The sequence below is a fragment of the Macaca fascicularis genome, chromosome 3 (genome assembly GCF_037993035.2).
Source record: "Macaca fascicularis isolate 582-1 chromosome 3, T2T-MFA8v1.1".
Classification (NCBI taxonomy): domain Eukaryota; kingdom Metazoa; phylum Chordata; class Mammalia; order Primates; family Cercopithecidae; genus Macaca; species Macaca fascicularis.
Window position 1 is genome coordinate 38241222 of NC_088377.1, and position 24725 is coordinate 38265946.

General features: G+C 51.8%; 1 protein-coding gene across 2 annotated transcripts in view; it reads left to right on the forward strand.

Annotated features, from left to right (window-relative positions):
* The window catches only part of FOXK1 (forkhead box K1), an 84671-nt gene that overhangs the window by 45143 nt on the left and 14803 nt on the right, over positions 1-24725 (forward strand). The window contains exons 1-2 of one of the 2 annotated variants that reach the window (XM_074034331.1): positions 13394-13805; positions 14770-14955. In XM_074034331.1, coding sequence (XP_073890432.1) covers positions 14918-14955 — 38 coding nt within the window. In that variant the 5' untranslated portion in view covers positions 13394-13805; positions 14770-14917. Of the gene's footprint in view, positions 1-13393; positions 13806-14769; positions 14956-24725 lie in introns of those variants that run through there. The other variant, XM_005549048.5, reaches the window with a different exon arrangement.

Genomic DNA, 24725 nt, shown 5'->3' on the forward strand with positions numbered 1-24725 from the left:
CTGCAGACCGTCTGTGGGAGCTGGCCGCAGCGGGATGGCAATCACCTTCCTGGCAGGCCCCTCCTGGGCTCTGTCCTCTGCTTCTGAAAGCATTTCCTCCACGAACTTCAGCAAAACTGGGGCTGGCAGATCATTTGAGGTCAGGAGTTCGAGACCAGCCTGACCAACATGGTGAAACCCTGTCTCTACTAAAAATACAAAAAAGTTAGCAGGACACAGTGGCACGTGCCGCAGGAGGCTGAGGCAGGAGAATCACTTGAACCCGAGAGGCGGAGATTGCAGTGAGCCGAGATTGTGCCGTTGCACTCCAGCCTGGACGACAGAGCGAGACTCCGTCTCAAAACAAAAACAAAAACACAAACAAAAACTGGGCCTGGGCATTGGAGGTGCCTGAGTGCAGAAGATCGACAGCGGGAGCTCAGGCCTGCCATGTTTGCTCTCGTTTCTTCTCCCGTCTCCAGGGCGGCAGCTACTCTGCCCTCAAGCCCTCTCTTTTCGCCCACCCTATTCACAGGGGGAAATGATAACAGGCGCTTTCCCTCAAACTCCGTGTTTTCACACATCACCAAAGTGTTCAGAGAAGTGGGATATTTTGGTGAGTTAATTTACTTGAAGTGCTTAGCACACGGTACCTGGTATGTATAATAATAGCAGATATTAGTTGTCAACTACTAATTTTAATTTTTTTTTTTTTTTAAACAGAGTCTTGCTCTGTCACCCAGGCTGGAGTGCAGTGGCACGATCATAACTCACTGTAGCCTTGAATTTCTGGGCTCAGGTGATCCTCCCGCCTCAGCCTCCTGCAGTAGCTGGGACTGCAGGCATGCACCACCATGCCAAGCTAATTTTTTTTTGGTAGAGATGGGGTCTCGCTCTGTTGCCCAGGCTGGTTTTGCACTCCTGGCCCCAAGTGATCCTCCCAGTTTGGCCTTCCAGTGTTGGGATTAACAGGCGTGAGCCACCACTCCGAGCCTAACTATTATTATTATAGAATTTCATGTTAAGGTTTGCAGGTTATTCTTTACTTTATTTTTTTATTTAACTTAATTAATTTATTTATTTGGCAAGGGCATCTTACTCTGTTACCCAGGCTGGAGTGCAGTGGTGCGATCTTAGCTCACTGCAACCTTCGCCTCCTGGGTTCGAGTGATTCTTGTGCCTCAGCCTCCGGAGTAGCTGGGATTACAGACGTGCAGCACCACGCCCAGCTAATTTTTGTATTTTTAGTAGAGACTGGTTTCACCATGTTGGCCAGGCTGGTCTCGAACTCCTGACCTCAGTTGATCGTCCTGCCTTGGCCTCCCAAAGTGCTGGGATTATAGGCGTGAGCCATGGCGCCCGGCCTAATTTTACAGGTTGTGCTAAAGAGTGGTGTTTTCTCCTTTCAGACTTCAGTGCTGAGGGCGGCCTGCTGTCCGTCCCTGCGACAGACTGGGCCCTGCCCCACCAGCCCATCACTCCTCGAGGTCACATGAGAGTGCTTGCTCCTGGGTGGGAACCAGTGCACTGAGGAAACACTTTACCAGAGTAAACGAGATTATAACTTGTTTGCCAGAGAACCTCTCCTATGGCCACACCTGAGCCTCTCCTGGGTCTGTCCGTGGTCTTCACATTGGTGCTTGGACACCCGTCCTTCGGGAGGGGAGGAAGAGTGGCCTGTAAAATGGAGATAGTCGGTGGCATGTGTTTGCTGATTGGATTGGCATTGGTATAGACAGTTATCAATCACTGCACAGACAGTTCCAGGGGCCCTCCCCCAGCCATGTTTAGTGGCACTGACCTCGGGCAGCTGGGCCCCCGGGACAGCAACCAGGGGACTGCGCTGGCCCTGGATGGCAGCCAGGACCGGTCAGAAGCTTCTGTTTGGAGCAGTTCTGTTGGCAGCCCCCCACCTCCAGTGGAGATGTGACATGGCTCTTTCTCGTCTGCCAAACATTCTCTGATTCTTTGGATCATCGATCCTCCCACAGCAAAGGCGGTATTGTTGCTGTCCTTTCAAGGTTAATCCAGGATCAGAAAAGTCTAATCATTTCTCTGTGGTTTTTGGAATTTCCAAAGAGCACCCAGATTTTAACCCTCAGTCCTCCGGGTTGTCCGGCTGCAGCCGTGCTGCTGTTGAGCAGTAAGCTCATTCCACCTCCCATATAAACTTGTTTCTTTGCATTTACCTCCTGGGAGACTCCAGATTCCTGAAAGAACTGCATGGTTATGAACTCTTACTCGTGTGCACTGAAGTGCACGTGCTGTGTGTGTATTGACCCTCTGCCCTGTGGGAGCCACGTGCTGTCGGGAGAACAGACCAGCAGCAGCTGGGACTCCTCCTCCAGGAACCTGCTCCCAGCTAGGCATGGTGGTGCAAGCCTATAGTCCTAGCACTTTGGGAGGCTGTGGCAGGAGGATTGCTTGAGGCCAGGAATTTGAGGCCAGGCTGGGCAACATTGTGAGACCATGTCTCTTTGAAAAAAAAAAAAAAGAAAGAAAAGAAAACGTATTCCTCCTAAGTTGGGCATGAGAGTGAGCCAGGGAGTTCAAGGAAGGCTGCCTGGGGAACAGTCTTAGAGGACGAAAAGTCTATGCGGATAAACCAGCGTCTTGTACTTAGTGTCAATCAGGTGGCCAGTGAATAATGACTCAGTGGAATTATTGTGGACAGCATTTTGAGATCTGCAGATTAAGCCATTTGAACTTCCCAGAAACATTTTCTTAAATCAGCATCGAGACAGAAGATGGACGGTAACTTGAACTGCTCGTCGCGAGCAAGCTCTGGCACTGCGTGCAGCCTGTTCTGCCGGGGTCTGCCCCAGAGGGTTGCAGAACGCCGTGTCTGTGTCCGCTGTCTTAAAGAGTCCTGTCCGTCTTTACGTGGTCTTTGTGTTGACGTGTAAGCCACGCAGCGTGGTGGGGGGCGGAGGTCATTCCGCAGCCTACTCTCTGACCCTCAGGGTCCTCTTTGGGAGCAGCAGGCAGTGGTTTTCTCCTGGGCCAGGCAAGATTGTCTTGGGGAGTGGAATGTCTGCTAGAAATGCAGATTGCTGGGGTCACCGCCATTTGGTCAAGTCAGTCATCTGAGGGTCCCTTAGCCTCCACAGGGTAAAGCTGTGGGAGTCACCGTGGGTCCCCATGGCGGGATTGGGAAGCAGTCACCTATCAGATGAGCGTTCCTTCCACGAACGGAAGGTGGGGTGATTTTGAAGGAGCTGTGAACACCAACGGCGCCATCCTTGCCCGTGCTGCCGTGGGGTGCTCAGGACTGCCGGACCCAAGGAGCCCCACCTAGCAGGACACACACACCTGAGCCCCAGGGAGGGTGGGTGGCCATGGCTGTGCCTGGCTGCCTCTGTGGGCCTCTGTGGGACTTCATCCTAATTCAGTGAGGTCTCTTGCCACCTTCCTCCAGGGTCTTCCTGAGACGGAGGCTAAGACTTCAGATTCAAAAAGAAACCCTGACTGGGCACAGCGGCTCACGCCTGTCATCCCAGCACTTTGGGAGGCCAAGGCAGGTGGATCACCTGAGCTCAGGAGTTTGAGACCAGCCTGGCCAACATGGTGAAACGCTGTCTCTATTAAAAATACAAAAACTAGCCAGGAGTGGTGGTGCACGCCTGTAATCCCAGCTACTCGGGAGGTTGAGGCAGGAGCATCCCTTCAACCTGGAAGGTGGAGTTTGCAGTGAGCTGAGATGTAGCCACTGCACTCCAGCCTGGGCAACAGAGCAAGACTCCGTCTAAAAAATTTAAAGAAAGAAAAGAAAAGGAAAACGAAAGCCTGGCCTTGGTCAGACCATTGTCTGCAGTTTTCACTGCATGTCACCGACTCAGCATATGGGCTTGAGTATCTCACTGTCTTTTTTCTTTTTCCAAATAGAACGTGCTTATTTGCCTGATTACAAAAATAAATGCATTCTCTCTATTTAAAAAAATTAGGCCCAGTGAACACATAAGAACTTATAAACACTAAAACTGCTACCGCGTTTTAATTCGCACACCCCATGCACACCCCCATATTGTTGTCACTGCGAGAACACAGCGCCCAGAGCCAAGTACACTCGGCCAGAGTGAGTGATGGGCAGGCTCAGAGCTGTGTCCCTGACCACACTGCCACCCGGCTTGCCACCGTGGTCAGCCATGGGCTACGTGGGTCCTGGGGTTCAGGAGAATAAGGTTGGGGCACGGACCCAAAAGTGATGTCAGGGTTGCAGCTTTGGTTCCTGGAGGAGGGACGCAGGCACAGCGGAGCGGGCATGATTTGCAGGCACCAGTGCTGGTTCAGTGTAGGGGAGGGGATGACGTTTCTGTTGATGTCAGGGATCTTGGCGACCCAGCCCCCGCCCCGCCTTCGAGTTCATGCCTTATTTTCCAAAACCGCCACACTCGAGACGTCCTTGCTGCGATGTCATCTGTAACTTGTGTCCCATCACTGCCTTGCACTGTTCTTAGCACGCTGGCAAAGACGGGGTCTCTGCAATAGAGAGGCGCCTGTGGCTGCAGCCGCCTGTGTTCGTTTTGGGGGTGTCATAAATAAATGCCTTCCATTTTTAATAGAAAGACAGTATTTTAGGTTAAAAAAATTAAGATTGTCAGAATTCTCTGATTTGGGGATTTTATATGTTAACGTTTCTTTCAAAACCATTTCCTGAGGATGGGCGTGGTGGCTCCCTCCTGTAATCCCAGCAGTTTGGGAGGCCAAGGCAGGAGGATCCCTTGAGGCCAGGGGTTCGAGACTAGCCTGGGCAACATAACAAGACCTTGTCTCTTCAAAAAATTAAAACCATTTGCTGAACAGCCATATTTCTCCGAGGAGTTTAAGTAAACACTGCAGGGCCTCTGGCATTCCAGTTTCAGGCCTTATCTGATGTGGCCCACCGTGGGACCGTCACCTGACTTCCTGTGCCCGCACAGGGAACTCACTGGTAGGAGGCGGTGAGAGGTCTCCGAGGTGGTGGGTGGGCATCCCTGCAAGTCAAGCTCTGCTGTTCCCCAGCCTTCCTTTGAGACTCTTGGGGGCCCGGGCCCTGTGCGACGTTTTCCCCCTGCCTTGGAGCCGGACCACTTAACAGAACCAGAGAAGCCAGGTTTAAAGCTTTATCGGGTTTCCTAAAGACACGTTGCAGCCTGCAAAATTCGAAAGTTCCTGTTACGAAGTATGTAACAGCTTTTGCCTCCCATTCTTAAGTCTTTCATTTCTTCAAGAACATGGTAGCAACATTTAAAGAACCTTTTGAAAAGAGAGAGGTGGCCGGGCACAGTGGCTCATGCCTGTAATTCCAGCACTTTGGGAGGCCAAAGCGGGTGGATCACCTGAGTCAGGAGTTCAAGACCAGCCTGGCCAACATGGTGAAACCCTGTCTCTACTAAAAATACAAAAATTAGCTGGGCATGGTGGCGGGCATCTGTAATCTCAGCTACTTGGGAGGTTGAAGCAGGAGAATCGCTTGGACCCAGAGGCAGAGGTTGCAGTGCGCTAAGATCTCACCACTGCCCTCCAGCCTAGGCAACAGAGCAAGACTCTGTGTCAAAAAAAAAACAAACAAACAAAAAAAAACAAACAACAAAACAAAACAAAACAAAAAAAAAAAGAAAAAAGAAAAGAGAGAGGCCTGCTATAACACCATCCTTATCCAGGGCTGTTTTCATTTCTCCTTCCAGTCCTTGTCTTAGTAACAAGAATAACTGAAGCAAATTTTCAGTAACTGCTTGCCACGTGCCAGCCGTCCAGTCAGGACTCAGGACTGATGTTCACGGCATGGAGACCTGAGGCCACAGGGGGGCCGGGCTGGCCAGGGCGGGGCTCAGATCCAGTGACTTGCCCAGGTGCCTCCAGGGCATCCGAGCAGCCAAGGCTCCAGCCAGGCAGGTCTGACTTCACCTCTCTTGCCGTTAGCCGCTGCACTGTTCCACTTGATCTTCTGCTAAATTTATCAAGCTGTCGTAAACGTTTCCCTATTCCTACACGCGTCAGTATTTAGCGAGGGCTCCTTATGTGTGACACGCCTTGTGTGCCTCTGATGACGTTGCTTGGAATCGTTTGTTCAGCACTTACAGGAACTCTGAATATGCACTGTCATTACCCCAGTTTCGCTGATGAGGGAAACAAGGCCAGTGCATGAAGAGACTGACCAAAGATCCCGGTGCCGACAGTTCTCCATTCATTCATTCATTCACCGTCATAGCCCACTGCAGCCTTCACTGCCCAACCTCAAGCCATCTTCCCTCCTCAGCCTCCCAAGTAGCTGGAACTCTAGGTGTGTGCCACCACACCTGGTTAATTTCTTTAAAAATTTTTAGAGACAGGGCTGGGCACAGGGGCCCACACCTATAATCCCAGCACTTTGGGAGGCTGAGGCGGGTGGATCACCTGAGGTCAGGAGTTCAAGACCAGCCTGACCAACATGGAGAAACCCCGTCTCTACTAAAAATACAAAATTAGCCGGGCGTGGTGGCACATGCCTGTAATCCCAGCTACTCAGGAGACTGAGGCAGGAGAATCGCTTGAACCCGGGAGGCGGAGGTTGCAGTGAGCCGAGATCGCGCCATTGCACTCTAGACTGGGCAACAAGAGCGAAACTCCGTCTCAAAAAAAAAAAAAAAATTTAGAGACAGGATCTCGCTGTGTTACCCAGGCTGATTTCGGAATTACTGGGCTCAAGCGGTCTTCCCGCCTTGGTCTCCCAAAGCGCTGGATTATAGGCGTGAGCCACCGCGCCGGCCAATATGCATAGTTTTAAATGGCCATAGCAACACAGGGCTTCAAACAGAAGTCCTCAGGTCTCACTTTGCAGAGGCAGTAGCTTTTAAAACTTCCCAATTAACAATCTGAGCTACTATTCACTGAGTTTTCGCCCTGTTGTAGACATGCGTGGCTTTCTGTTAGAGAAGATAGGGTCTGACTGTCCTGCTGCCCCTCCTCATCCGGGAGCCGCGGGTCCACGCTGCACGCCCCTTACGTGTGTGCCTCTTTCCCATAGTGCAGAGTTTCTTTATCTTCTTACTCGTCCAGCGTTCTCTGTACCTATTGCGAATTGATCTCTGGACGCTGACGCCACTCTAGAACTCCGCTCAGCAGTTGGGTAACACGACATTCCTGTCCTTCGGTTCTCCTGGGAACCTTCTCCCGAGAGCCCTGGCTCTCTCCTGCACAGCTCTGGGCTCCTGCACAGCTTCTGTTCTGGGACTTTTCACCCTCTTCCTGGATTCTTTCAGTTAGAATGTAGTTTTGATTTTGTGCAAAGGTCAAAATAACAAGGGCCAAGTCTGTTTCGTTTATACGTGACAGTCTTTTTTTTTTCTTTTTTTAATTTTATCATTTTTTATTTCAAGCTGGGGTCTTACTATGTTGCCCAGGCGGGTTTCAAACTCTTGAGCTCAAGCAGTCCTCCCACCTCAGCCTTCCTGAGTGCTGGGATTATAGACGTGAGCCACCATGCCCAGCCACATGTGACCATCTTAATGTCAGCTATGACCTGACGGCACCAGGGTTTTTCTATTATGTTGCTCCGTTATGCAGTGTGGCTTTATGGCCCACTGTGGCTGCTCAGCTCCTGCCATCACAGCCACATCCAGCTGTTGAGAAGGGGAGTAGTGAAGAAAGCCCTTGGTTTCTCGTACAGACATGACCCATTTGTATCCCACTGACTAGCTCATAGTCTCATGGCTGCAAGAGGGGCAGAGAAACATGGTCTTCAGTTGGGTGGGCGTTTCTCTGTCGCCGTGTTTGCTATAGAAGCAGGAGAGAAGGTGCTCTGGGAACCACAGTCTCAGCCACAGTCCAGGAAGCTGCCCAGTGCCCACGTGGGAACTGCATCCTGCAGGTATCGCTCGTGAAGACCAGCCTGGTGTCTTCTGGCCCTTCGCTTGGGTCTGCTGTGTCTCTCACGGGAGTGGTGGCTGCTCTGAGGCACCTGAAGCTGCAGGCTGGGCGGGACAGTGGGAGCCTTTTCCTGGTCTTGACTCCCGCTGGCGTCCTCTCTCTGGCTGTCATAGCCAGCCCCATGGGATTGTGGAAGCCACAGGAACCTCCCGGCATGCGCCAACCCTGGACTTCCCCCGGAGCTCGTCTGGGTGGCAGGTGCTGGCCATGTGGGGTCTGCCCTCCAGGTGCCGCGGGTGAAGCTTCACCTGGCGCAGGGAAGGCCATCAGACTTCCAGCTTGTCACCTGTGTCCTCGGTCCCTAACCACTGAAGCGATGCCTGTGTTTTAACCTTAGTGACCGCGCCACCCGGCTCCTCGGAGACATGCGACTCCACAGCAGTTAGGAGATAGCAGGTGCATTCCCGGAGTTCCTGAGAAGGAGTGGCCTGTGTAGGGTGACTCTAACTCAAGCCATAGGCCTCCTAGACAGAGCCTCTGAAACTCCTGTTTTCTTTGTCCTTCCTGGGACAGGTCTCATCCAGCCTCTTCCTTTTGACATTTTCTGAGTCACTTTAAACTGTGCAAGGTTTCCCGTTTCCCCTGGACGTGGCTCTTGTGGTCCTGGCCTTGGTGGGCAGGTACAGGGCCTTGGTGGGCATCCATCCTTCGGAGGATGAGATGCTCTGTGGCTTCCATCACCCCCCAGATTGTCTGCTTCCTCCGTGCCCCTCAAACTCATTTGCCTCAGTCCCTGTCTTCCTTGTTGGGGACATTCCCCAAGTATCTGTTCCTGTGGAAGGGGAGGCGCCCTCCCCCCCCCCGCTGCCCAAGTGTACGTGGGCATCAGTGCATGGGGTTCCCGCCCTGGGACTTCATGGAGGGGCTCAGGAGGGCTAGGTCTCCGGCTTTTCTCCTGGGCCATCGTCTGCTGACAGCTGGGCTCAGCTCTGGAAGCTTGGGGGGCCAAGAGCCTCCAGTCCTCCTGCAGAATTTCAGGTTGCAAGGCTATTTTCGGCATGGGGTGTTGCTCTCTGCTGCTTCTGTGTCACGTGCCCTCGTCCAGGCCTTGTCGTTCGCCGCCTCCAGAAAGTAAACCCGTCCTTCTGCTGGGAGAGTGGGAGAGACACGGGGCGAGGGGACAGCTGTGGACAGGAGCGATCCGTCACATTCATTTTAAAAATTGCCTCTGGAAGCTTTCACGGCTTCTTCTTTCCCTCTCTGATTATTTCTCTGTGTCTGAAATGATGGCAATTGTATTTATAAATACGAGAATTAAGTGAGCTATTTTTATTTTCCTGACAGCTTTCTGGTTGGTCAGGCAGGTGGTGGGATTCGTGGCCTAAGGAGGGGATGGGAATGAAGGCACGTGACATGCCCCAAGTCACGCGGGCTTATCACTGGTGGAGCAGTGGCCGGTGCCAGCTCGCTGTGTAGAGGGGACTCTGTGGTCTGAGGCTGAGCCAGGCAATGTCATCTCCAACCAAGTCACCAGTTTGGCCCAAATTCCAGGAGCCATCAGCTTCCAGGTGGACCTGGGAAAAACCCAAGGCTGGAGTTAGACCCTCAGTGTGGTGGCTTTCGGGCAAGAATTCTCCCCACAAACAGCTGGCCTGAGATAGACTGCACACACCCTACAACTAACCCTTTCAATCGTTCCAGTCCGTGATATTCAGCACATTCACAGAGTTGCGCAGCCCCCAAGTCAACCTCGGAACGTGGTCATGACTCCAGAAGGAAGCCCTGCAGCCCTTAGTCATTTTCTACTCCCCTGCCTGTCCCACCCGTCACTCTAGCCCTAGGCAACCACGAATCTCCTTTCTAAGTCAGGCAAGAACGTTCTGGAGAGATTTCCTCCAAAGATGGGCACTTGCTAGTACAAGAACCTCCCCGCCGGGCTGGTGGATGGAGATTTCTACCATGTGGGCACACTTAACCTTGGCAGAATCTCCACCAGTCAAGACCGGCAGTGTGTGTGGCTGGGTTTAAAGCACCATGCAGCACCGTCACGATGCAAAATGTGTGCTTTGAAACTCCAGCTAGAGCCCTGCACCTCTATCAAGATATTACAGGGAGAGATGTAACTGGCAAACTCCGTGAGCACGCTGGGGAAACATCCATTTAAAAATCAAACTGGGTGCGGTGGCTCACACCTGTAGTCCTAGCACTTTGGGAGGCTGAAGCAGGTGGATCTCTTAAGGTCAGGAGTTCAAGACCAGCCCGGCCAACATGGTGAAACCCCATCTCTACCAAAAATACAAAAATTAGCCGGATATGGTGGCGCACGCCTGTAATCCCAGCTACCCAGGAGACTGAGGCAGGAGAATCCCTTGAACCCGGGAGGTAGAGGTTGCAGTGAGCTGAGATCGCACCATTGCACTCCAGCCTGAGCGACAGAGCAAGACTCCGTTTCAAAAAATAAATAAACTAAAATAAAGTAGCATGCTTCATAGCATTTTATCCACCTCCTAGTAACGAGGCCGCCTGCCTCAGTACAATCACTGTTACGGCAGAGTCTATGAAAATATTTATTGTTAAACTTTAATTGGAAAACTACTATTACAGTAGGAAATTGTCTGTCATCTATAGATGGGATTAGATCCCTGCCTGTCCTATAAGACATTGTTTTGTTTTACTGAAAACTCAATATATATACATATCATCTAGAATCAGTTTTTTTTTTTTTTTTTTTTTTTTTAAGATAGTCTTGCTCTGTTTCCCAGGCTGGAGTGCACTGGCACGTTCTCGGCTCACTGACATGGCCGTCTCCTGGGTTCAAGCGTTTCTCCTGCCTCAGCCTCCCGAGTAGCTGGGATTACATATGTGTGCCACCATGCCTGGTGAATTTTTTGTATTTTTAGTAGCGGGGGAGTTTTGCCATTTTGGCCAGGCTGGTCTCAAACTCCTGACCTCAGGTGATCCACCCACGTGGGCCACTCAAAAGTGCTGGGATTACAGGCATGAGCCACCACGCCCAGCCTAGAATCAGTTTTTTGAACTGGAAAGCACCTTAGAGATGGTGTCTTCTATTCCAACCATTCTGTTTTATTAGCAAAGATCACGGAAGCACAGAGAGGTTAGGTCGAGTGGTTCTAAACCAGTTTTGTCTTTTGGTGGCGTTCACCGTTGTCACAAATCCCCACACCTTACACCTCTCATTCCTGCCACAGTTTGCTCTTTGAAGGGGAGAAGTGAAGCCTGGAAAGGCCTTTCCAGCCCCCGGAGTTGGGGAGTGATTTAGCCCAAGGTCAGATGGGCTCTGCTTGTAGCTGGCTTTCAGGTCCCAGTCCAGAGGGGGACCCAGCTCCTCTGTGCGTGTGTGCATGCATGTGTGGTGTGTTTGCGCATGTGCATGTGCAAATGTCTTACCAAAAAGCACTTCTTCATGTCTTCCAGTTTTTAGTACATGTGCTGCCGAAGCGAGCACTCTTCATGTCTTCGTATCCAAACCCCGATCTCCAGGATCCCCTTCTTCTTGTGACCTCAGTCATGGGCCGGAAGCCACATCTTCTTTCTCTTTGGCCTTGATAGCTCCAGCGTGATCCGATCCCATATTAACATAGGGACTTTCATGACACAAAGTCAGAGGTCTCAACTGTGCCCTTCTGACAAGTCGGAGAACATGCTTTGTTTCATTGATTTGCAGTGGTTCAGGGAATTGAGGGAATTGGAAAAAAGAGACAAATGGCAAGGGCCATAGAAACTATCTTTAAACATTTGGCATCATGACTGCCATCGTGTCCAGTGCTGGTGGAACAGGGGTATGTCTGTGTGTGTATCTGCATGTGTGCGTGTGTGTGTGCATGTACACGTGTGCGTGCATGTGCGTGTGTGTGTGCATGTGCATATGTGCGTGCATGTGTGTGTGCGTGCACGTCTGTGTGTGCATGCATGCTTGTGTGCATGCATGCGTGTGTGCGTGGACGTCCGTATGTGCGTGCATGCGTGTGTGCGTGTATGCATGTGTGTGTGCGTGCACATGTAGATACACACACAGACACTGTTCATTCAGCACTGTCGTTCACAGGTGGAGCTCACCTTAGCTCCCCTGCCTGGACCCTCAGCCAGATGCTGGCCTCAAAACTCTTTCCTTGCTTCCCTGGGTCAGGGACACCCGGCCCATCCTCAGACACCAGCTTGGGTAGACAGCGGCTCTGGGACCCACAAAAACTAACAGCCCCCAGAACTGAAGAGCCCTTGGGCTTCATAGAGCATCTTAGAAAATGGGTGATGCGAGGCCAGGCAGGGTGGCTCACGCCTGTAATCCCAGCATTTTAGGAGGCCAGGGTAGGAGGATCACCTGAGGTCGGGACTTCCAGACAAGCCTAACCAACATGGAGAAACCCTGCCTCTACTAAAAATACAAAATTAGCCGGGCGTGGTGGCGCATACCTGTAGTCCCAGCTACTTGGGAGGCTGAGGCAGGAGAATCAATTGAATCCAGGAGGCGGAGGTTGCGGTGAGCTGAGATTGCGCCATTGCACTGCAGTCTGGGCAACAAGAATCAAACTCCGCCTCAAAAAGAAAAACAAAAAAAAGAAAATGGGTGATGCGGCCAGGCACGGTGGCTCATGCCTATAATCCCAGCACTTTGGAAAGCCGAGGTGGGTGGGTCATATGAGGTCAGGAGTTCGAGATCAGCCTGGCCAACATGGTGAAACCCTGTCTCTACTAAAAATACAAAATTAGCCGGGCGTGGTGGCACGGGCCTATAATCCTACTCGGGAGGCTGAGACAGGAGAATTCCTTGAACCCAGGAGGTGGAGGTTGCAGTGAGCCGAGATTGCGCCATTGTATTCCAGCCTAGATGACAGAGCAAGACTCTGTCTTCAAAAAAAAGAGAGAAAAAAGAAAGAAAATGGGTGATGGACCTTTCTAGTCAAAATACTGATGCAGGAAATCTCCATTGGGCTGGACTGAAGAAAGTGTAAAGGACATCAGACGTTCCTCTCAATGTGACTTAAGAGGACAAAATTGTGGAGTATTTTCAAATGGCCTCGGGCTGCCCTTCTGAACCTTGGGGGTGCCTGACCACCCACCCTTATCCCCCAAGATTCACTCGCTGGGCCATGCCTCCCAGACAGCATCTCATCCTGGAAACAGTCTCAGAGTCCCCTTTGTGTTTGGAAATAGAAACCTGGTGCCCACAGGCCCGATGGTGCCTGGTGCTGAACGATGCGGTCCGGCCTCCTTGGGGAGGCCCAGCCTTCTCTGCCCAGTATCTCGGGGAGAATCAGGACTGGCCCAGTTGAGCCAGTTTAAGTGCCTGATTTTCTCTCTTCGATGTGGGCAGCCTGGCTAGCAGAGCTATGGGAGGAGCTGCACATTTGTAATGCTGAGTCACTTCCTTTGAAGCGGGTCCCTGGGAAGAAGACTGACGCAAGAGGACCCCCTGCCGACAGCCAGGCACCCTTCGTCACCCTCTGACCCGCTCCTCAGTCCTATCTTTCAAAAACGCTTTGACGAAGAGCAAAGGGGCTTTCAAATGAAAGAGGGGTGTTTGCGCACGTCCAGGCAAGGTTTTAGGTAGATTTACTGTTTAAACACTGCCGCAGATGTAGTCAGGCATAGACCCAGCAGTCTGGTGCTTGGAGACTTCATGCAGGTTCCACTACAAGAGACCTTAGCGTCTCTCAAGTGTTGAGTCACTTCGCCTGTTCTGAATGCCTTCTGGAACTCTGAAAAGTGCATTATCACCGGTGGCTTCTCTACATTCTTTCTAACCCCCCTCCCACATTTTTAAAGGAGAGCCTTTTCCAAACAGCTGCGCAGGCGGTTATCTCCGTGTGGGCAGGCTGCTGCTTTACATTGCTTTTATTTTTGTTTTTGTTTTGTTTTGTTTTTAACTGAGTCCTGCAGTTAGCAAGTTGATAGTTGCTGCCTCATCAGTTTAGAAATTGAAAGGGCAGCCAGATCAGTAATGCTCAGCTTTGTAAACGGTGGCAGTTTCTTCAAGCCAGGTGAACCTTGGATGCTGTTCACGGCACCCCGGTGTTGACTCTGAGGCTTGCCGCTGGCTTTGTTTGCATTTGGTTGTCTCCAGTAGAAAAACCGAGGCTCATGGTTTTAAGCCCGGAACTGATGGTGAAGCCGGTCCGTTAAGCTCTGGGTGGATAATGCACGCTCTCTGCGACTCCCGCCTGCCCGAGCAGGGTTGGAATTGCTCCTGCTGTCAGATCTTCTAGGCAGTGGCAGAGAATCATCTTGAAAATGTCTGCATAGGTGGCTGCCGTGCTGTTTCAGTCTTCCACTATCTCCTTTGAGAGGTGGCAGATCCCACCTGGGTGCCACGGCAGTTGCCCTGGCAGACAGGAAATAGCCGTGTCTGTCTGGAGCCTGCGTGGGAGATGGCATGAGTGGCACTTGTCTGGGGATATTTATATCTCTTCTGTCTCACGCACAGTGAAAGACAACTGACGGCCGGGCACAGTGGCTCTTGCCTGTAATCCCAGCACTTTGGGAGGCCGAGGCAGGCGGATCACCTGAGGTCAGGAGTTCAAGACCAGCCTGACCAACATGGTGAAACCCCGTCTCTACTAAAAATGCAAAAACTTAGCCAGGCGTGGTGGCGGGTGCTCATAATCCCAGCTACTCAGGAGGCTGAGACAGGAGAATTGCTTGAACCTGGGAGACCGAGGTTGCAGTGAGCTGAGATCACGCCACTGCACTCCAGCCTGGGTGACAGAGCAAGACTCCCTCTCAAAAAATAAAATAAAATAAAATATAGAAAGACAACCGACGTCGAAATAAGCCTAAGTCTCAGTTCCTAAATGTCTTCATAAAAGCATCGAAACTGCTCTCTGGGGCCCAGGTTTGAGAGTTAGGGTCTGGTTACGTTGACACATGGACATGTACCTTCCCTGGATGTTGGCGTCTTCTGGAGTCTCCTCCTGCACCTCACATCTGCTCCTCCTCCCGTTGCAGGTGTACCTTCCGGTTTCCCAGCACGGCCATCAAGATCCAGTTCACGTCGCTCTACCACAAAGAAGAGGCCCCGGCCTCCCCGCTCCGGCCGCTGTACCCACAGATCTCCCCTCTGAAGATCCACATCCCGGAGCCGGACCTCCGGAGCATGGTCAGCCCCGTCCCCTCCCCGACTGGCACCATCAGGTAAGCAGCCCCCCAGCCTGCCCTTGGGCCCCCAGGAGAGAGGGAGATGGTGCGAGCATGCCTGTCGCATGCAGCACTGGGGTCCAAATCTCTCTGGAAAATTGCACGTGTATGGAAACACAGAAAGTGGTGTATGTGCATCTGGGACCTGGCTGAAATCTCTGTGAATTCTCTTACAAAGGGAAGAATCACTGCCTGGTCATCACTTTTCCCACTGGAAGTTTTACAAATTAGGGCTTGTTAAAGCAAGCACAGGTTTTTTTTGTTGTCTTTTGTTTGTTTTGTTTTTTTTAAAGGACATTAGAAATGGTGTTTTTGTTTGTTTGTTTTGAGACAGTTTTCGCTCTGTCACCCAGGCTGGAGTGCAGTGGCGCGATCTCGGCTCACTGCAACCTCCACCTCCCAGGTTCAAGCCATTCTCCTGCCCCAGTCTCCCAAGTAGCTGGGATGACAGGTGCCTGCTACCACGCTTGGCTAATTTTTTTGTATTTTTAGTAGAGACAGGGTTTCACGATGTTGGCCATGCTAGTCTTGAACTCCCGACCTCAAATGATCTGCCTGCCTTGGCCTCCCAAAGTGCTGGGATTACCGGCGTGAGCCACCGCGCCTGGCTGAAAATGTTTTAAAGTAATATTTGTCTACCAGGATTTGGTGAACTTTGTTTCTTGAAGCTTCATTTGTGAAAATTCTCTATGACCTTTCAGAAATTAATCTAGATTTTGAAGAAGTTCTTCAAACTTCCTCATCTCTGGTGTGTTATACAATGATAAACTCCTGAGTAGGGGTTGCAGGGTGAAAAGTGTAAACAGCTCTGTGTAGGGAGTGCCAGTGAGCCCTGGACTGAGTTACACACGAACCTCAGGCGGCAGCCTGGATGCATGGCACACAGCCCTGGCCCTGGTCCTGTCATACAAGGATGCAAAAACAGACGTGTGCTTGAGGCTGGAGGGTTCATACGTTCTTTAATGATTTACCTCTTCATCGCGGACATTTCCTAAACATGGCTGGCTTTTCTCTCTCCCAACTGTACCTCTGTGGCCCTGAAGACGTGTGGCCGCGCACAGTTTGGTGCCGGAGCTGTGACTCCTCCGCAGCACCAGCAGTTTCCGCATCGCTTGTGCGTCACCAGCAAAGGTCAGCCCAGTGGAAAAAGCAGATCGAATCTTAGGACTGTTGTGAACATGGTGTTGACCTTACCTATACCCTGAAAGGGGCTCAGGGGCCCTCGGGGACATCTGTGAGGCACATTCTGGGCATGCTGGTCTGTTGGAGCGAGTGCCGTGGCAATCCTGGGCCAGCCACGTCAGTCCCTCCCTGCTGACCTGCGCACTCTGCTGAGCCCCAGCTGTACCTTTGCTTTCTTTTTTCTTTTTTTCCCCTTGCAGCTGTAGGAGAAGAGAGGGCTGTTGTTTGTTTTTCAGAGACAGCGTCTCACTCTGTCTCCCAGGCTGGAGTGCAGTGGCGCAATCATAGTTTGCTGCAGCCTCCAGCTCCTGAGCTCAAGCGATCCCCCCACCTCAGCCTCCCAAGTCGCTGGGAGCACAGGCATGCACCACCACACCCAGCTAATTTTCTTATCTTTTGTACAGACAGGGTCTTGCTATGTTGCCCAAGCTGTCTGGAACCCCTGGGCTCAAGAGATCCTCCCTCCTCCACCTCCCAAAGTGCTGGGGTTACAGGTGTGAGTCAACACAACCAGCCCATACGTGGCCTGCACCTTTTCAGGGTCCACAGTTAGAATTACACACTGGCTTCTCTTGGAACAGAGCCATCAGGGGCACAGCTCCTCTACCCTGCTTTGCTGACAAGTTACCAGTGGCCTCCTACAAGTTACAAGGTGGGAATCATCTCCATTTGAGTTGCCTGGAGTCGGCCTCCTTTTTTCCAGAGCCAGTGGGTGGGCGAGTCTCTCGTGGAGAGAGAAGTTCAGGGACAGTGCTGCTGCGGAAAGGCGAGGCCCTGGGCTCAGGCCGGGCATGGTCGCGTGTGTGACTCTTTGCGGTCACTTCAGCCCCCACCTTCCTGGGCCTGGTTCCCGCCTGCGGAGCCAGTGCTGTGACGTCATGACCCTCTGGGATGATGATGATGGTGAATCCTAAGTGACTGAAAGCCTGGTGTGTGCCCGCCTGGCCCTGTGCTGAGCAGTGCACATGCAGTATTTTGTTTAGTTCATACAGCTTTATGAGAGAATGTTCTGGAAGTAGACAGTGATGATAGTTATTCAATTTTGTGAATATCCTAAAAGTCACTTTAAAGAGTGACTTGACTGGGTGCGGTGGCTCACACCTGTAATCCCAGCACTGTGGGAGGCCAAGGCGGGCAGATCACTTGAGGCCAGGAGTTCGAGACCAGCCTGAGCAACATGGTGAAACCCCGTCTCTACTACAAATACAAAAATCAGCTGGGCATGGTGCCACACACCTGTAATCCCAGCTACTTGGGAGGCAGAGGCAGGAGAATGGCTTGAACCCAGGAGGCAGAGGTTGCAGTGAGCTGAGATTGCACGACTGCCCTCCAGCCTGGGCGACAGAGCGAGACTCCATCTCTAAGTAAATGAATAAATGGTGAATAGAATGTTACGGGAATTGTATCTGAAGGAAGCAGTTGAGCACCGCATATATCCTTAAGTCTTTACCTAATACCACCTTAAAGGCACTGTAGAAACGGTGGCCAAGACCAGCTCATGTGCTGCTGGGAGCTCACCCCAGAAGAGGCTGCTCCTGCTGCTTTTGGGGTGGGCAGCAAAGGCCTCAGGTCCAGAGAGAAGCAGGCCAGGCAGCGATCCGGGGCTCCTGGGGAAGCGCTAGGCCAGCGCCCCTGCCTTAGCCTGGCAGTGGGTTATTAATCAGCAGGTTGTAATCCAGCTAAAGAGAAGCTTTATTTTATTTTATTTTTATTTTATTTTTTGAGACAGAGTCTTGCTCTGTCACCTAGGCTCTGTCACCTAGGCTGGAGTGCAGTGGTGTGATCTCGGCTCACTGCAACCTCCACCTCCCTGGTTCAAGCAATTCCCCTGCCTCAGCCTCGAGAGTAGGTGGGATTACAGGCACACGCCACCAAGCCCAGCTAATTTTTTTTTGTATTTTTAGTGGAGACGGAGTTTCACCATATTGAAAGAAAGAAAAATGTTTTGGTTTGCTCCGGGAGGGGGCTTAAAAAAATAAAACTATTTCCCAGTGTTAATCCAAATTTGCACATTAAAGTCGCATTTGTATGACAAGAGAGGTCGTGGTTTGCAAAGGAGTTAATAAGCGATACCTGTTTTTTAAACTAGGGCAGAGAAAATACTGTTTATTTTATCTTAGCTTCAGGGGGTACATATGCATGTTTGTGACATGGGTATATTACATACTGTTGGGGATTGGGCTTCTAGGGTGCCTATTACCCAAAGGGTGAATGCGTACCCCCTAGGTCATCTTTCACCCCTCGCCCTCTCCCGCCTCCCTGCTTTGGAGTCCCAGTTTCTTGTTTCCATCTTCCTCTTCCTGGGTACCCAGCATTCAGCCCCTGCTTATAAGCAAGAACAGGCGCTGTGCGGTATTGTTTCTGAGTGAGTTCACTTGGGACAAGGGCCTCCAGCTCCCTGGCGTTGCTGCCCAGGCCAAGATTTCGTTCTTTTTTATAGCTGGGAGTGAAGAAATTTCGTACTGAGCACCTGAAGCTCTTGCGGCTGGAGCTGTTCTGAGAAGCTGGGTGGCGGCCTCCTGTGACCGCCAGTCCCCATGGGCGATGCGAGCAGCTCCCTGGGCCTGCACCCGCCCTGATCTTGCTGCGGGAGCCGGGAAGGTGGGGGGCCACCCCGTTCCCCTCCTTCCGCCCAGTCCTGTTCTTTGAAACCGCCCTGTGCAAAGACCGGATTCCTGTTAGGGGGAATTCTGTGCGGAGAAAGTAATAAGTTAGGGACTGGCTGTCTGGCTTTTTGGCCTTCCATTGTTACAATAAAAGCCTCTCTGTTTACATCCGTTTATCTTAGCACCGTGGAATTCAATTGAGTGTTTAGAAACCTCAGAGGCCCTTGAGGTTTTGCCTGCCAAGATACTTTTCAGTTTGAGTTTCTGCTGTAGGGTGGAGCCGGCGTGTTTACAAACACTCCCTGCCCTTCCCTGCCCCCTCCCCACTCTCCTCTCTGGCTGGCTCCCTAACAGATCCGGGGTGGGAGCGGGGCCAGGCCTGGAGAGCTGGCTGCCTGCAAGGCTGTCCCCTCCCGGTGCCGCCCCGCCCCCGCGGTGCCTGCCTTCCTAATTTGGTGTGCATTCGCCTCGCCAGTCCTCATTGGCCGTGGAGTGGCTGCCTTGGTGTAGGCCGGGCTCGCCCAGAGCCCCTCATTCCCAGGAGTCGGGAGTGGCTTGGGAGCGGCTTTTTCCTGGGGGGCCTCCCTGATCAGCTGCCCCTGCCCCCGCCCCCCGCCCCACCCTCCCTCCTTCCTTTCCGTTCCTCCTGCTTTGCTCTCGAAGGCCCTTGCTCCTTTTCCCAGGATGGGTGGGTGTGTGGGTGTGGGTGTGTGGTTTTGTGTGTACGTGTGTGTTCTTTTCTGATTTATTTTTTTCTGCCCTGAAGTACTCCACCCAGAAAATGAATGAACTCTCTTTGAAATAAATTCTGCTATCTTTAGCAGAAGTTTGACCTTTCTTTCCTTTTTGCTAAGAAGAGTTTTTACAGGCCAGGCAGGGTGGCTCAGGCCTGTAATCCCAGCACTTTGGGAGGCCGAGGCAGGCAGATCACCTGAGGTCAGGAGTTCGAGACCAGCCTGGGGTCAACATGGTGAAACCCTGTCTCTACTAAAAATACAAAAATTAGCCAGGTGTGTGATCCAAGCTACCTGGGAGGCTGAGACGGGAGAATTGCTTGCACCTAGGAGGCAGAGGTTGCAGTGAACCAAGGTCGCACCACTGCGCTCCAGACTGGGTGGCAGAGCGAGGCTGCATCTCAAAAAAAAAAAAAAAAAAAAAAAAAAAAAAGTGTTTTTAGGAAGGAATTGAAGTATTTAAGGAAAGAATTAAAGTAGTTAATCATTTTCTAGGTTCTACCAAACAGACACCAGTCTAAAAAGTGTTCCTTAGAGGGAGAGTTTGAAGAAAACTGCTGAAATTCAGTGAAAGGACATTGCACAGAGAGGGACTGTTTCTGCTCGTGAGGGCAGTACTTCAGGAGCTGTTTCTCTTAAGGCTTTTCCTGATGTCTCCAACGTGGAGATCAAAAATGAAAGTAAGTTGTACAATTCGGCGAAGGTCAGCAGTATGTAAATATACAGTAGAAATGCAGCAACTGACTTCAGAAATCTTTCCGTTTTAATCATGATCTTTACACAGTTCTGCCTCACTACTAGATACCATTCAGTCCTAACTTGGTTTATGTTGTTTTGTAAAGTTAGAGGTCTTTTTTGTTTGGAGTTATTGGATCTACGTTAGAAATACTCTCCTTTTTCTGACAAACTTTGGTTGCTTCCTGCAGGGTGATTCATCTGTTTCAAAGTTTCTGGTTGGCTGGGCGTAGTGGCTTACTCCTGGAATCCCAGCACTTTGGGAGGCTGAGGCAGGAGGATTGCTTGAGGCCAAGAGTTCCAGACAAGTCTGGGCAACATAGTGAGACCCTATCTCTAAAAAAAAAAATTTCTTTTAATTAGCCACGTGCAGTGGCTCACGCCTATAGACCCAGCTACTCGGGAGGCTGAGGCAGGAGGATCACTTGAGCCCAGCAGTTGGAGGCTGCAGCAAACTATGATGTCACCGCTGCACTCCAACCTGGGCAACAGAGCAAGACCCTGTCTCAAAAAAATAATAATTAAAAAACACCAGTTTGTGGCTGCAGCCTTCCCTGTGTTTTCAGCAGGTCTGCAGGAGGATTGTGGTGTGAAGGTGTGAGTCACCCCTAGCGGGAATCCTGCGTGGCTGATCCGGGCTGGCTGTGCCAGCATTTGCAAATCTAACGAGGGTCCCTCTTCCCTTGTCTCCCTGTCCCTGTCCCCGTAGGCTCTGCTGCCCCTCCCCAGCCCACCCCACCCTCTTACATCTTTTCCCAGCTGAGAACTCTGGGGAAGTAACTGTTGCTTCCTCCACAGGGGAAGGTTGGGACTTTCTGTCTTCCTTTAATTTTTCCCTCCTGCCTAGATCCCTTCGAGGGGTGACTTTGGTGCTAAAGTGTTGGGAGTTCGGAATGAAGCTTGGTGGGGACGTCCTTGTGTTTGTCCCAATCTGTTGAAAGGACATCCCCACCCCCGCCTTTCCTGCAATCTCAGGGAGGGTCCTAGCGCCCGCCTAGCGGCTTGTGTGGAGTAGGTCTGTTGCACAGCTTCTGTGCAGGCACGTGACGCACGAGGACAGCCCTTCCCGGGTTCCACGAGCCTCGGGGGAAGCAGGAGGCGCCTGCAGACGTGGAGCTGACCCCAGAACCTGCCTAGCTGCAGGGCCGCCTCTCAAGCACCCACACAGCTCTGTGAGGTCTATGCCTCACATGAGAGCAGCTCCTGTTCAGGCCACCATGCTGGCTGTTCTCACCGGGGCAAAATGCACTTCAGAAACAAGTTAATTTTATTTTTAAAATTATTATTTTTAATGGTGGTTCCAATTTGGGTTTGGGGGGTTGATTTTGTTTCTCTTTGTTTGTTTTTTGAGACAGGGTCTCTCACTGTGTTGCCCAGGCTGGAGTGCAGTGGCACAGTCACAGCTCATTGCAACCTCGACCTCCCGGGCTCAAGCCATCCTCCCACTTCAGCCTCCTGAGTAGATGGGACTACGGGCACCCACCACCACACACAACCCAGCTCATTTTTTATTTTTGTTGAGATGCTGTCTTGCTTTGTTGCCCAGGCTGATCCTGAACTCTTGGCCTCAAGCAGTCTTCCCACCTTGACCTCCCAAAGTGCCAAGATTACGAGCATGGACCTGTTTTGTTGTTATTGTTTTGTTTTGTTTTGAAGCAGAGTCTTGTTCTGCCACCCAGGCTGGAGTGCAGTGCTGCGGTCATGGCTCGCTGCAGCCTCGACCTCCTGGACTCAAGTGATCCTCCCACCTCAGCCGTGACTACGGGAGTGATCCACTAGTTAATTTTTAAAAATAGCTTCCCAGCATTTTACAATGTCAGATTTATCTTAAAGGAACACATTCTTTAAGATCGTTCTAGGAATTCGCCTCTGAAAATTTTCTTTCCCTATTTATTTATTTTTTCAGATTACGAAGAGACTATCTATCTATCTATCTGACTATCTATCTGCATCTTACAAAATGCAAACACTTCAGAAAGTGAGAATCCCCCCACAAGACACTCTCCAGAGCTGAGCCCTTCTGTCTTCTGTCTCTGAGTCGTATTTGTACGTGACTGTCTCTTGGTTTTTCCATGGTAGATATTACACATGAGCTTCCTATATGGAAATTAAGGATTTAGCTTCCTCCCTCCCCATCCCAGTAAAGTTACATCACCATGTTTGGTTTACCTAGTGTTAGCATTTTCTGTATTAGAACTGTGTAGTGATTGTAACACTTAGCCATTTCCTTCCTTGTACTTTTGGCTTATTTCCGTCACACTCCCCCCGCTCTTGGAGTTAATAATGGCCCTTTCTCCCTTTACTGTGAAGGCCTTCCTCTGGGGCCCCTCTGACCACAGGATCATCTTCTCCATCATCCTGGGAATCCCCTCGGGAGGTGGTGGTGGAGAGAGGGCTGTTTCCTGACTCCCACGTCTTCCTCTTTCCTGATTGGTTCCTTTGTTTTACTAGAGTACATCCTCCAGTCGCTTCCTGGGAAAGGGCACAGGAGAGAGACTTTGCATTTATTTACTTATTTAAGAGACAAGGTCTCACTTTGTTGCCCAGGCTGGTACTTCTAGGCTCAAGCGAGCCTCCTGCCTCAGCATCCCGAGTAGCAGGGACTACAGGTGTGCACCACCACGCCCGGCTAATTTTTGTATTTTTTGTAGAGATGGGGTTTTGCCGCGTTGCCCAGCCTGGTCTTGAACTCCTGTGCTCAAGTGATCTGCCTACCTCAGCCTCCCAAAGTGCCGGGATTACAGGTGTGAGCCACCTCACCTGGACCCCTGGTTCCTGTCCACACTTTTGGGACTGGCTGTGCCTGCAGGCCTCTGAGCTGAGTCTCTCATGCCTCTCCTTTCCTTTCTGTCTCTACTTTCCGGGAGATTTTCTCCAGTCTCTCCTTCCACCCTTTCTTGGATTTGTATTTCTCCTCTTTTGAATTCTTATTTTTTGAGAGTATGTTCTTGCTCTGCAGGTGTGCTTTGCGTGCTGCTCTCACTGTCTTACAGAGATGGCGTCGTTACCTCCCTAGGGACGGGAACCACGTCTCGTCTCCTCCCGGGCTCCCATAGGTTGCCCTGGGTCCCTCTTCTCTTCTCTTTTGCACCATGTCCCACCTGTTAGAAGCTTCGTCAATCCACAGATGTGCCTTGGCCGGCTGTTCTGTTTAACAGCGAGGTCCTAAAAACCCTCTTAGAGTGGCTAGTGTTGGAGCAGGGGCTGGGACAGGGACCCCGAGCATTCTCCTCTGCAGGGAGGTTCCCCCAGGAGGCTTCAGGTGCTGCCTTGGGACATAAAGGACATCGCAGACCCCTGCGGCCTTCTTGCCCCTCCACTGCCCACAAGGCTCCGTCCCAGCCCCTTCCTCCAGCCCCTCCAGACGGGTCCCATCTGTGTCTCTAGGGCTTCAGGAGGGATCAGGTCCCTTCTGACAGAGCACTGCCCTCTCTGGGCCTGCCAGAAGCGATAACGGTCCCGACCCCAGGCCTCTCAGGGTGGCCTCCACCTCAGCGTAGAGCCAAGGGCATTGAGGGTGGACTGGAAGGACCACAGCCCTGTGCCCCAGGGAAGGCTTGTGTTGGGCTCTGGGGACAGAGCCCACCAGCTGGCAGCTCCAGAGGTGGCTTTAGGTCTGTCGTTGGATTTGCCTTTCTCAGCGTGACTTCTCATGATAACGCAACCCAGCGACCCGTGTGTCCCACAGCCCATCCATTCCTTTCCAGTCTCCCTGCACTGGCGTGTCCTGGGTGGTCCCAGAGGCGCCTTCTAGGCCCGGTCCCTGGGCGTGGTGGAGGCTGCACGTGGTGGGCCAACACAGGGCTGTCCCCACGAGCCCGGCTCCGGGAGTCCCCCATGCAGGATCCTCCGGCTCTCTCATCTGAGGCAGAAATGTGACTTGGGAATTGTCCTCCCTATAAAGGAAGCAAAATCGGGGCCTAGGGGTGAGCTGCCTACTGTGCTTCTTCCCACTCTCAGCCTCCAATCGGGGGCACAGGCATTTGATTCCCGCGACATCTGTGGGCTGTCGCTGTCCAACCTCTGCGTCCCACACTCAGGCAGCTAGGGACTGGGGGTGCCTGACTGAGGCCTGGGGTACTTACCCCAGAAGGAGTGATTCCCTGTTTCCTAGAATTGAGCTGGGGGTCCCTGTCGGGGAGCAGTGGGGTCCCCTCAACTTTCTGCTCTCTCTCATTCCCGCAGGAGGAAACGTGTGCATGTGTATGCCGTCATTTTCAGCATTCTTTTTTTTTTTTTTTTTTTGAGACGGAGTTTCGCTCTTGTTGCCCAGGCTGGAGTGCAATGGCGCAATCGCGGCCCACCGCAACCTCTGCCTCCCAGGTTCAAGTGATTCTCCTACCTCAGCCTCCCAAGTAGCTGGGATTACAGGTGTGCGCCACCACGTCCGGCTGATTTTGCATTTTTAGTAGAGACAGGATTTCTCCATGTTGATCAGGTTGGTCTCGAACTCCTCACCTCAGGTGATCTGCCTGGCTCAGCCCCCCAAAGTGCTGGGATTACAGGCGTG